Below are 12,432 nucleotides of genomic sequence, written 5' to 3'. Positions count from 1 at the left end.
TTAAGCTTTAAAATGATGTATAACTCAACTCAATGGACTCTCCTAACCTATCTAAATATTGGAAAGAAAGCACACACTCTGGAAAGTGTGAACAGAGAAAAGAGGCTCTGAAGTACAGGGTGTAATCAAGCACTTTAATCTTTACTAGCTAGCTGTATGATGAAAGGGACAAAAAAAAAGGATTTAAACCACTGTAGCAACAATGAAGGGATTATCAGATTAAGCCGAAATTGAGTATAACACATTCTGTCCATGATTAATGCCAACTTTCAAAGCAGTAGCATTATCCTTTCAAAAGTTATTCAAGTTGAAAGTGAAGAGTGTGTAAAGGAATGAAATGAAAAGGGGCCTCGAAGACATAACTCATCACACAATTCTTTTTTAATAAAAAAGAAGAGGAAAAAAAAAGGTTGTAGAAAAAGTGCTGAAAACACACTTTCCCATTCATTTAACAATACCAACTTCAGGATGATGTAGAAGAGGAATTGCTCTTTCAGAAAATATGAAAAAATCAAGATTGACTAGGTTTAATACCCATTTCACCTATTTTTAGTCCTCATATGAAATCATGGTGTTCAACAATTTTGGGTTCTGTGATGCACGGTCACATATAGAAGTCAAAAGAATGTATTGTGACACGATATCCACTTCACATTCATTTTCCATGAATACTGTTTCCACATCAAAAACACAAAGAGGAATTGCACATTTCTTTCTGCATTTGCAGAAATAATGAGTGAAATTAAGTATGTTGGCCAGCCTTCTCTATCATCATACCAACTCTATCAAAGCACCCTAACCACAAAATTCCACAAGCAGTGCTTCTCAAGTGGCAGCTACTTCCTTCACTGTAGGAGAAGAAACACAAGAATGTCTCATCTTTATCTGCATGAGAAGAAATGACACCGGCCTGAAGTAGATCAATTCCTTCTTTCCTTCTGGACACACACTGAACACTACATCATTTAACCCATTAAGGATAGTTTGCTACAACATGCCTTTTCCATAGACACCTGCCTGAGTATACTTGGGACTCGTCCTCAACTGGTTAAGGCAATACGACATTTGCTCCTGTGAAAATTGCTCCAGTCTTATTTTCTGCAAGGACTTAGGGTGAAGGTATGGGCTGCGATAGGGTTTTAGGTAAAGTCTGATGTGAGGATTAGGATTAGGTTTGGGGCTATGTTTGTGGGTAAAATTCATATTTGGCTTAATAGTGTGCAGGTATTTCATAAGAGCACTGTCACAGGAACAAATGTCATGGAACCATCATTTACATCTGCACTCTGCAAAATTCCATTCTATCATCAAAAAACAAAACCCTAGGGGGAAAGAATGTCTTCAACTGTCCATTCTTACTAGTAGCCACAATATTGCCATTGATCTTGAACATGGCCCAGAGTTCATTAACACGAACAACTTCAATGGCCTTGCAGTAGAGTTCCTCCCATCCATAGAGTTTGAGGAGTTTGATTCCCTGAAGCAGCTCATTGGATAGCTTCAACCGCTGGTCTGACAGAAGCTGGGGCAAGAGACAAGCATAGGAAACAATTCAACACTTAGAACTTCATGGACAAACACATAAAGACATAATACATCAAGAAAGAGATACATGCAACTCCCGATATACCAGACAAACACGTAAAGACATAATACATGAAGAAAGAGATACAGGCAACTCCTGATATACTAGTAATGAAGTCCTTAGGACTGGCAGTTTTCTTTTCTTATATCGACATTGCATTATATCCAAACAAAATAGTATATTCAGATATCTAGATGATAATTCTGGGCCCTGAATTTTACTTTGTTGTTTCCAAAATTTTGTTATACCCATGTTGGGTATAACGAGAGAGCACTTTAAAAACATGGACAATAGTGACGCATTATTGAAATATCATGATTAGATGTCTCAGGCATAAAACTGACTTTCAGATTGATGACATTAGGTGAAAGGAAATTTATGGAAACTTCACACTCAACTTAAACATTAACATTAACTTCAGCTTCTAGGGCCTTATATTTGCTTCTCTGCGTTGAAGGCTCGAAATGTGATTAAACTGGAGTTAATGATTCTATATATCAGTTTGAATGATGCCTAGTTGCTGGGCAAATGTGACAATATGAGTTATCAAATATGGATACATGTCTAAATCACAGGAATGGAGAATTCTTACCAAGGTCTCTTTCTGAAGTTTTGACATCATGCCAGCAATCTTCATTTGGAAGGGGAGGAGGACGACAAACACTGCCGCCCCAATTAAGGCTGACCAACCCAGCTGTTGATACAGTAGAACCAATGTGATGATAATCTGTTGGTAAGAGGAGAGAGAGCATTACATCATGAAGGCAGATCAAATGTACATTGTAAGTCTGGGTTGATATAGCCACACACGATGGCTATAAAGGTCAAGCATTGAGGAATGGTTAAACATTGAATCCATGATAGATGGGTGGACAGGAATTTGCACTTCATGATTAGTTCACCATTACTCTATGCTGCAGAAAACACAAAATACGACATAACTTGTGTTTGTGAGTGTTTGTACAGTGGACTCCCACTGTAACATAGTCCTCGTGACCAGAAGTTTTCTTTTGTTATATTGAAATTTTGACACATTTGAACAAATAATCACAGAAAAACAGAGAGATAATAATGTTGCGTCGTGAATGTTTACTTTATCATATCCAGAATTTCATTATAACCGTGTTCGTTATAACAGTAGTGTACTGGATGTCTTTCCCTGACCTGGAGTGGGATGGCCCAGCAGTAGTGCATCATCTGGAAGCAGAAGAGCAGTGACATGGCGTCGGTAGACATGTGGTTAGTGATCTGCCCCATGGTCATCATACCTCCTGTTGTGGCGTACGTTGAAAGGCGCAGCGACTTCTCGTACACCATGGTCTTTGCAATAAACATTTGATTTTCAACAAGGAAAAGTAGAAATTACGCGGTGCGTAATATATGTCCCCGCCGGAAGTAGCATTTAGTAGCACAATGTACAATATAGGTAAAAAGATCAAGGTCAAAGGTCAAAGAAGTCAAAGGTCAAAATTTTGAAGCCCTCACCTAGTGCCATCACATAAGGCAAACGGAATCGAAATCGGGTTAGAAATGGGGAAGGAGTAGCATTTTGTAGCCAATGTACAATGTAGGTAAAAACTCAAGGTCAAAGGTCAAAGAAGTCAAAGGTCATAATTCTGTGTAGAAGTTTTGAAGCCCTCACCTAGTGCCATCACATAAAGCAAACGGAATCGAAATCGGGTTAGAAATGGCGAAGGAGTAGCATTTGGTAGTAATATGTACAATACAGGTCAAAAATCAAGGTCAGAGGTCAAAGAAGTCAAAGGTCAAAATTCTGTGTAGAAGTTTTGAAGCCCTCACCTAGTGCCATCACTTAAAGCAAACGGAATTGAAATCGGGTTACAAATGGCGAAGGAGTAGCATTTTGTAGCAAAATGTACAATATAGGTCAAAAATCAAGGTCAAAGGTCAAAGAAGTCAAAGGTCAAAATTCTGTGTAGAAGTTTTGAAGCCCTCACCTAGTGCCATCACATAAAGCAAACGGAATCGAAATCGGGTTAGAAATGGCGAAGGAGTAGCATTTTGTAGGCAATGTACAATATAGGTCAAAAATCAAGGTCAAAGGTCAAAGAAGTCAAAGGTCAAAATTCTGTGTAGAAGTTTTGAAGCCCTCACCTAGTGCCATCATATAAAGCAAACGGAATCAAAATCGGGTTAGAAATGGCGAAGGAGTAGCATTTTGAAGCAAAATGTACAATATAGGTCAAAGGTCAAGGTCAAAGGTCACAACTGAAATTCTGTATAGAAGTTTCAAAGCTCTCATGTTGTGCTATCATATAAAGCAAACAGAATCAAAATCGGGTTAGAAATGGCGAAGGAGTAGCATTTTGAACATTTTGATCACACACGGACGCACGCACGGACGGACGCACGGACGGACGGACGGACGGACACACGGACACACAGACACACACACATACGGAGCCCGTTTCATAGTCCCCTGCTCGAACTCGTTCGGCGGGGACAACAAAATATATTTCAGATTAGCTAAGACTTAAAGAAATATGGAAAACAGACATAGCTGCAAGGAAGAATGAAAAAGGGAATTATCATTCAAAGGCCCCATGACAACTAATTCCAGTTCTGTGTCTATAATGACTTCTGCTGATGAGAGAAGTCTTTGCACATTCTGGAATTGCTCAAATCAAATGTTTTAAATAATTAAGTTTTCTTCATTTTCTTAATTTTCTTCACTTACTCTACCCAAGCCCTCAAAAATCTCACCCTGTATTTGTTTTTCATGACAGATGTCATCCACAGTAAATTCAGCTGAAGCAAGATTAACAATTATCATACACATTATCATACAACCAGGGGCATCAGCTCACTTGATAGCAAGATAAGTTTCATAGGAAAATTCCGCACTTTTTCTTCACATACTCTCAATCATAGAACATTAACAAATGGCAATCATACTATCAGTTGTGTAGTCCCTGAGACATGTCTTGAAGTAGTCTTTGAAGTATGTCCACCAGGTCACGAATGTGACTCTCAGATTTCTTATGCTTCCTTCATTACATTTTAAAGATTGATTATATAGTTGATTTCAACTGTGCGTCTATGGGCAACCTGTGTGGTAAGGAAATTTAAAATCGAACTTATCTTTTGATGAAATGGGGCCATGTACTATTATTATTATTATCATCATCATTATTATTATTAGCATTATTATTATCATTATCATCAACATCATTATCATCATTATCCACAATAAATCTACGGCCAACTCTGTGCACTATTATAATGGTACATCTGTATGTTTTGCTCATTCACTAGCTACTGGCGCCCTCTCAAGCTGGTTCTCACCTGTAGGGCTGTTCTGACGTGCAAACTTTCCAGGATGACCATGTGGTAATGAGTCTGTAGACTGACACATTTGATTGTGGCTGCCAGGAACATTACTCCCACCAGGACAAAGCCGTTGGCAAAGAAATGGTTGAAGGATATAAACCCTGCAGGCTGATATTAAAAGACATTTAACCATGATGTCATTATACCAATTTCCTGTTTGAAAAACACACACTATATGTCTCTTTCACAGCATTTACCTTTCCTGCAACAGACATGTGTGGTAATACAGTATGGGACAAACAGTATTTTCCATGAAATCTGCTGCATTTTTGGGAGGGGGGGGGGGGACAAAATACTGATTACATATTAGTCTGTAGTCACACTCAGAGTATAGTTTAATGTTTATTTTGTTTCAGTATTGACCCTAAAAGCAATGGACATTTTGAAGAAAGATACAAACTACTTAGATATAAATATGGAACATTTGTTAAGGCAACAAAGTGGTTATGGTGAGCCATGCAGTATTTTTTGTCACATAAGGACACCATCTAAAAGCACCAAGAACTGCAATACTGAAAATTATCCTTTCCTGAAGGCTTTTCAGTCATAATACAATGTAAAACATCCTGATTCTGCTGCCAGTGGCAGTGCACTTAAATATTTCATACCTTTATAAAGAAAGCATGAAGACAAACAGGTAAACATTCTTTGGGATTAAACATGCACTTATTGCAGATAGGACTGAGAATACTGAAGTGGTTTTGGTCACACATTGAACTTGACATACACCAAGAACAGTGAACAATGTTGAGTCATAGTAAACTGAATATAGCAGCATATTGCTCCTGATGGTTTTTGGTAAAGTGAGTCAACAATTTTACAATGTGATGGGGCACTGCAGCAGTCCTCTAGAATCTAGCACAATATCTTTAGCAGACATTCACTGATAGATATACATGTATAGCCGTTAAGTTCTTACTGCATAAATGATTCAGCATTAAGTATGACATAATTGATGCTAAAATCTTACTTTTTTGTTTCCATTTCTATCTTTACCATACCAAGGACATATACTGTACAGGAACAGCAATGTCACTTCGCATAAACATACAACATATTCTGAGATGATGCAGAAAACAACCGTCACATGACAAGCAGAAACAGACAAAACAGTCATAGTGTGCCTAAACTATATTATATAGATGATAACTGGCGGGGAAGGGAACATACCGAATGTTCCACCCGAAGGGTTTGAAATGCTATTGAGGGAGGTTATAAGTCCCGAGACGAAGTCAAGGGAGGTTATAAGTCCCAAGACGAAGTCGAGGGACCTATAGCCTCCCAAAATAGCATTTCAAATCCTGAGGATCGAACGTTTGATATGTTCCCGACAACAAAAGTCATCATCTGTTATATTATATGGGTTAGTCAAATACCATCATTATCAATTGATTTCACGCTCTGAAAGTGGCGCATCAAATAACCATACCTTACCGTACTACCTTATTGATATCATGGTACGCTTAGCGTAAAGGTCCAGCACGCGCACAACGCAATCGATCGCGCTAGCTCGCGCAGAGCCACAGTCAATGTGCGTGTGGGTATTTGTTACGTGAAAATGTTTTCCCATGGGAGAATATAACAAGAATGTTCGCCCATGAGCGAACATAACGAATATACCTCCATCACGTGACTGTGTTTAGCAAATCACTAACCGGTATTTGACTAACCTATTTAATATAATGCTATGTTTCCCAACACTTTAATACAGGACAAAGGGATCTGCATTCTCTGAGGTGCTTCTCACGCTCTCATGAACCCATGCACTCAAACATTGTAAGCACTCTATGCACAAAATAAAGGTATGCATGTAGCTTGATTGCTTTCTAAGATCCTTTCACAAAGGACAGCATTGAAGGCTGTAATGGGAGACTTGTGAGCCAATGGCACCAAGTTATCCTATCTAATTTGCATACGTGTGATGATTTGTATATGTAATTTGCATACAGTGTACATGTGACCATGACTCAACTTCTTGAAAACAAATGGTGCTTTAAAATCTCCTTAAAACTCACCATCCAGTCCCAGTAAAACTTGTATTGTTTGGTTTGTTTGACTACTTCCTGTAATAAAGTAACTGGACCCTGGAGTGAAATAGAAGAAGTTCAGACTCACCTCAACCTCCCCTGAGGGATACTGTAGTTCAGTGACATAGAGAGTGATGGCTCCAACACACAGGGGTCCAATGTACCCCATGATATCTCCCACCAGCTTCACAAGGCCTGCCCATATGTTGATCCTGCCGTACACACTCAAGTAGACTCTCAACATACTGGGCTTCTTGCCCTCCTTGGCCTTGTTTTCCTGGCATTTTTAATAGAGAAGGAAGAATACCATGATTGAAGCAAGGAAATTATACACTGTGTTGTCTTGGCCTCGTTTTATGAAGAGTTAAAATTGATTATTTATAGTTGATTTCAACTGTAAGTCTATGGCAGCCTGTGTGGTAAGGAAATTCAAACATGACTTTATCTTTTGATGAAACGGGGCCATGTACTACTATTATTATTATCATGATTATCATTATTATTATTATCATTATTATTATTATTATTATTATTATTATTATTATTATTATTATTATTATTATTATTATTGTTATCATTATTATTATCATCATTATTGTTTATTTATTTATTTATTTATTCATTCATTTATTTATTTATTTTATTTATTTATTCATTCATTTATTTGGCAATTGAACATAAAATACAAGCGGACATACATGTAGAATACAAACAGGAAATCTATTATATGATATAACTAGAAATGTCGCTACAGCGACTGGTTATACCCCCGCCAAACAACATTTCATAAGCTTTGGTCAAAACAACATTTGATAAGCTTTGGTCAAAAAACTGAGGAAGTAGTTAAATCCGCAAGATCTTCCCTTGATCTTCTGCCATTAATATGCCGTTACCATGGCAACGTACTTTCGGGTACTGTCGAAAAATGCGTCTTGCACATCTACAACCAAAGGCACACATCTGTACCAAGTTTCATGGAAATTGGGCAAAAACTGAGGAAGTAGTTTGCAACACAAAATTTTCCATCAATTTTGGCTCATAATATGTGAGCTGTTACCATGGCAACATACTTTTTGTCACTGTCAAGAAATGTGTCATGCTGACCTATATCCTAAGACAAACATTCAATATAAATTCCATGAGAATTGGAAGAACACTGATGAAGCAGTTTTGCCATGAAGCATTTTGCCCTATATTTTACCAATAACATGCCGTTACCATGGCAACGCACCTTTTGCCACTGCGGAAATATGTGTCTTGCACATTAACATATTCAGATGAACATCTGTACCTAATTTCATAAAAATTGATCAAAAACTGGGAGGAGTTCGCGACGAAAGATTTGTACCCATTTTTGCCCATAATATGCCGTTACCATGGCAACGTACTTTTGGGTACTGTCAAAAAATACGTCTTGCACATCTACAACCCAAGGCACACATCTGTGCCAAGTTTTATGGGAATCGGTTGAAAACTGAGGAAGTAGTTCGCGACGCAAGATTTGCAACGGACCGACCGCCCGACCGCCCGACCGACCGCCCGACCGCCCGACCGACCGTCCGCTGATTCCTATATACCCCCTTCAAACTTCGTTTGGCGGGGGTATAAAAATTGTGGTGAATTCTAGGTGCATACCACTGGTTGTCAGGGGAGGAAAAGGCAAACTTAATCACCGAGGCTCGAGACCTTCCTCCCCGACCAGTGCATGCACCCAGAATCAGCTACACTGTACATCAATGTACTTGTAAAACAGCTACACACACTATCAAATACTACATTATTGCACAAAAATATGTACTGAATACAAATACAAGTACAACTAAGACTATCACTGAATATGACCATTGCCCCACCCTAACCTGATGGTGTCAGCTCATTCAACAAAATGGGTGATTTGATATGTTCTTTGAAAAAAAAAAAAAATGTATTATTATAGTACACATTGCCCAATGATGATCAAAGATACATTTGTATGTTCCACTCATTAAAATTGATCACTCTCACCAAAATCTCCATGCAGAAACCCAACCAATGGAGTGAGCAACACATTGCTTTTTTTTTTTCTAAGAATACTGTATACAATGACCATTATCAACAAAAGGATCTCATATATAGTTGTAATAGATAACTTGTGTTTTACAGTCCGGAACAATCGGGCAAAAATCAGCTACCCATGCAGTCATAGTTAACAGTGATAGGTGGTAGTAAGAAATAATAATCAGCTATTTGTATTAAACTCTACATGTATGCACTATCCAGTATCTGACTGCAAGGGGGGAAGGGACATTTTCATCATGATGCTAGTAGCCCATTGAGGATGAATCCGAAGTACAGTGTACATGTATACTCGGGCAGATGTCTATGGGAAATGTGTGTTGTAGCAAAATCAACCCGTCCTCAATGGGTTAAAGGCATAATTTACCATTTGCAGATGAAACAAAAACCCAGCATAAGTGCTTTAAAATAGTTCTAAAATGTGAGTTAGGGATAGAAACAACCACTGTAAAAATTTGAATCGGTAAAATCGATGCTAAGTATTGCTAAATATACAAAATGTGAACAATAGTTACAATAAAAAAATTTCCAGACTGAACCGTCTACAGTTACGTTTTATTGAGAAAAATACAGATATCTCCTTATATTTTAGGCTTTATCATGAAAATCCTATATGAAAGGATGTTTTGTGGTACAACAAACCTACACATATGCGTTAAATGTCATATCTTGAAATTCATTTAAATCACTGTTCCCAAAGGTAAACAGGACCTTTAAAGGGCCTGCATCAATGTGACCAATCAATTTCTAATGAATCCTTGATCTAAAATCCAAAATGAATTATATCGCCCTTGGTACAGTTTGACATGGATATACATGCAAGTAATTGTGTCTCATGTAGTGAACTCATTTCCTGGGCTTGAATTGTTAAAAGACCACTACAACCATTGTAGCTCTGGAATCTCATCTCAAATATCGCTTTTTGTCCCTAAGGTATCCTTGGTGCTTTTTCTTCCAGAACTTCTTTTTTGAAATGCTGTAGCTGTCAACACAGGTGGTCAATAGAATAAAAAAAAAAAAAAAGGCCTTGCCGAGAATAATTCTTGATTTAACCCCTGCATTTCTTTTGTATGAACTTCAATACGGTGACAAATGGTGATGAATTCAAGGGACACATGCACATTTACCTATTTGTCCATTAACATGCACCCATTTACACAGCAAATATGCATTACATCTTTACCACAAATCTTATGTCTCCTTGAAAAGCGTGGCTTACATTGTACAGACTGCATCCTGTGGACTTTCAATGGCTATGCATACAATCCCTCCTTGTGTTAGCACAATGCACTTTGGGCAACCACACTCTAGATAGTCACAAGGTCTTTAAAGAGGAAATTTGTTGTTTCTCCTCTATTTTTCTGATCTTTTCTTTCTTGTTTTCACTTTGTGCATACATCGTGTACACCTTAAAATGGAAATGATCTAACCTCCTTAACCCATTAAAGACGAGTCCTGAGTATACTAGGGCAAGTGGATATGGGAAATGTGTGTTTTACCAAAATCAGTCTGTCCTCAATGGGTTAAAGCAGTGTTTGCTATAAGGTGCAATTCTTGGCATTTATGTTACTTTTTTATTGCTAAAGACAAGCCTCACTACGTATCCACTGTTGTTTCTTCTCATAACCTGAGTCTAATATCATTATTTTGCTTAAGTTGTATGCAATTCTGAAAAAAAGTCTATTAATCATATTATAACTGAGACTAAGCTAATGGTATTATGACCTGATATTTTATCACTAATGACTCTTCAAACAATATATTGGACTCATACACTGAGAATGCAACTTTTCTACAGACAGGGAAACATGAATGACTATGTACACCTAAAGTGAGTGACTATTTGCTACTGTGAATAAATAAGGAAAACATGCAGCAACTCACTGATTAACTTCAGAGGGCTGGCAATACCATGTGCACAGTGCACCACAAGAATGGTACGTGTGTTTAGAAAAATCCATAGTTCGGGCATTTTTTTTTTTTTATTTGTGTGAGTGTGTGTGTGTGTGTGTGTGTGTGTGTGTGTGTGTACATGTACATTATGTGTGTGAGGGTTTGTTTGTTTGTTTGTTTGTTTTTTCTCTCTCTCCCCCCATTTCATTGCTGGGATTTAGCAAATTATAATGCTACTGCCCTGTTCTCGCCAGTCTTTTAGACCATTTTTAAAAATAATGTAAAAATAATTTCCAACCATTGTGAAGCCAATTCTAATGTATAGATATTTCAACCATCAATACCACAATACGCAGCAGTAACTGATATTCAGTTACATTTTGTACATTGATATTAAACATGAAAATGTTAAGGATTTTCCAAGCATACCAGCCAAACAGTTCTAAAATGACCATTGCAATGGTCATTGCACTAAGAACATGCCTTTCTGTCAATCACACTAGTCTGTGTTTGTACATAATATGTACAGCTTACTGTAGGCCTATAAGCGGTTATTTTCGTGAGGGTTCAATTTTCGTGAATTTCGCGAATCACAGTTGGATCATGAATTTAACAACACGCGAAAATGTCGCCATGCACTAGGGTAACAATGCATGAAAGATAGCATTGGTGTCAATTCACAAGAACAACATCTCGCGAAAATGTCTGTGACCCTCTAATTCGCGAAAATATCTGTACGCAAAAATAACGGCTTATACAGTATTCCCATCATCTCTCTAGCCAGATGTATTTGGTGCACTTTACAGTATGTTTGCATTGGTGATATGTAAAACTGTACATGTACGCGACTTTAATTATACGACCAGCCTTCACAAAGTCACTAGGAAGCAGGAAAGTACACCTGACTCTGACAAAGAGACTCATTACTTCTACTAAAGACTGCTACAACTGTGGCTTTGACTGGACTTTATTTCCCACAGCAGATTTGGGATGTATACAAAGCTCACTTCACATTTATTTCTTCACTTCTTATATTTTCAGCATAACAGTATGACCACCCAACTCAAAACCAACAAAAAGGATGCCAAAATAAGTTTCTACTTTTCTACATACAGTGTAGTTTATTAAAGAGAGTAGGCGCTAAGCTTTAAAAGTACATATAACCTGTCAAAATTGGTCATTCTAATCCTTTCAAAAAGTGATCAAAATAAGAGAATTAGGAGATGCTGTTTCATCGAATTTAAGAAGATTTAAAGATTAGGGTCGCTCAGGCATGCTGTGTAGACATACCAATTAAAACATGTTTTATTTCACAGTGAAAGCAGCCCCTGTCCAATAAAATATGTGACCCGCTACAACAAAAGGATCCTAAAGTCACTGGCGGGCGAGCCTAGAAAATAGAGTTTGAAGTCAGATCATCAACATCCATAAAAATGTTCAGATTTCTGTTTTTGACATAATTTTGTAGTCTAATGTATCTTCTATCATCTGCCGAAATTTCGAAGCTAAATGATCAAAGGA

The 12,432-nt window shown here is 37.7% G+C and overlaps 1 protein-coding gene across 1 annotated transcript in view; it reads right to left on the bottom strand.

Annotated features, from left to right (window-relative positions):
- Positions 1–12,432, bottom strand: part of LOC140238514 (ATP-binding cassette sub-family C member 9-like) — a 65,391-nt gene that overhangs the window by 39,665 nt on the left and 13,294 nt on the right. Inside the window, exons 4-8 of the mRNA XM_072318421.1 lie at positions 7,058–7,240; positions 4,892–5,044; positions 2,750–2,905; positions 2,178–2,312; positions 1,360–1,522 (exon numbers count right to left, since the gene is read on the bottom strand). Of these exons, the coding sequence (XP_072174522.1) occupies positions 1,360–1,522; positions 2,178–2,312; positions 2,750–2,905; positions 4,892–5,044; positions 7,058–7,240 (790 nt within the window). The remainder of the gene's footprint in view (positions 1–1,359; positions 1,523–2,177; positions 2,313–2,749; positions 2,906–4,891; positions 5,045–7,057; positions 7,241–12,432) is intronic.

Source organism: Diadema setosum, chromosome 2, assembly GCF_964275005.1.
Source record: "Diadema setosum chromosome 2, eeDiaSeto1, whole genome shotgun sequence".
Taxonomy (NCBI): Eukaryota; Metazoa; Echinodermata; class Echinoidea; order Diadematoida; family Diadematidae; genus Diadema; species Diadema setosum.
This window is presented reverse-complemented; position numbering and strand designations above follow the sequence as displayed.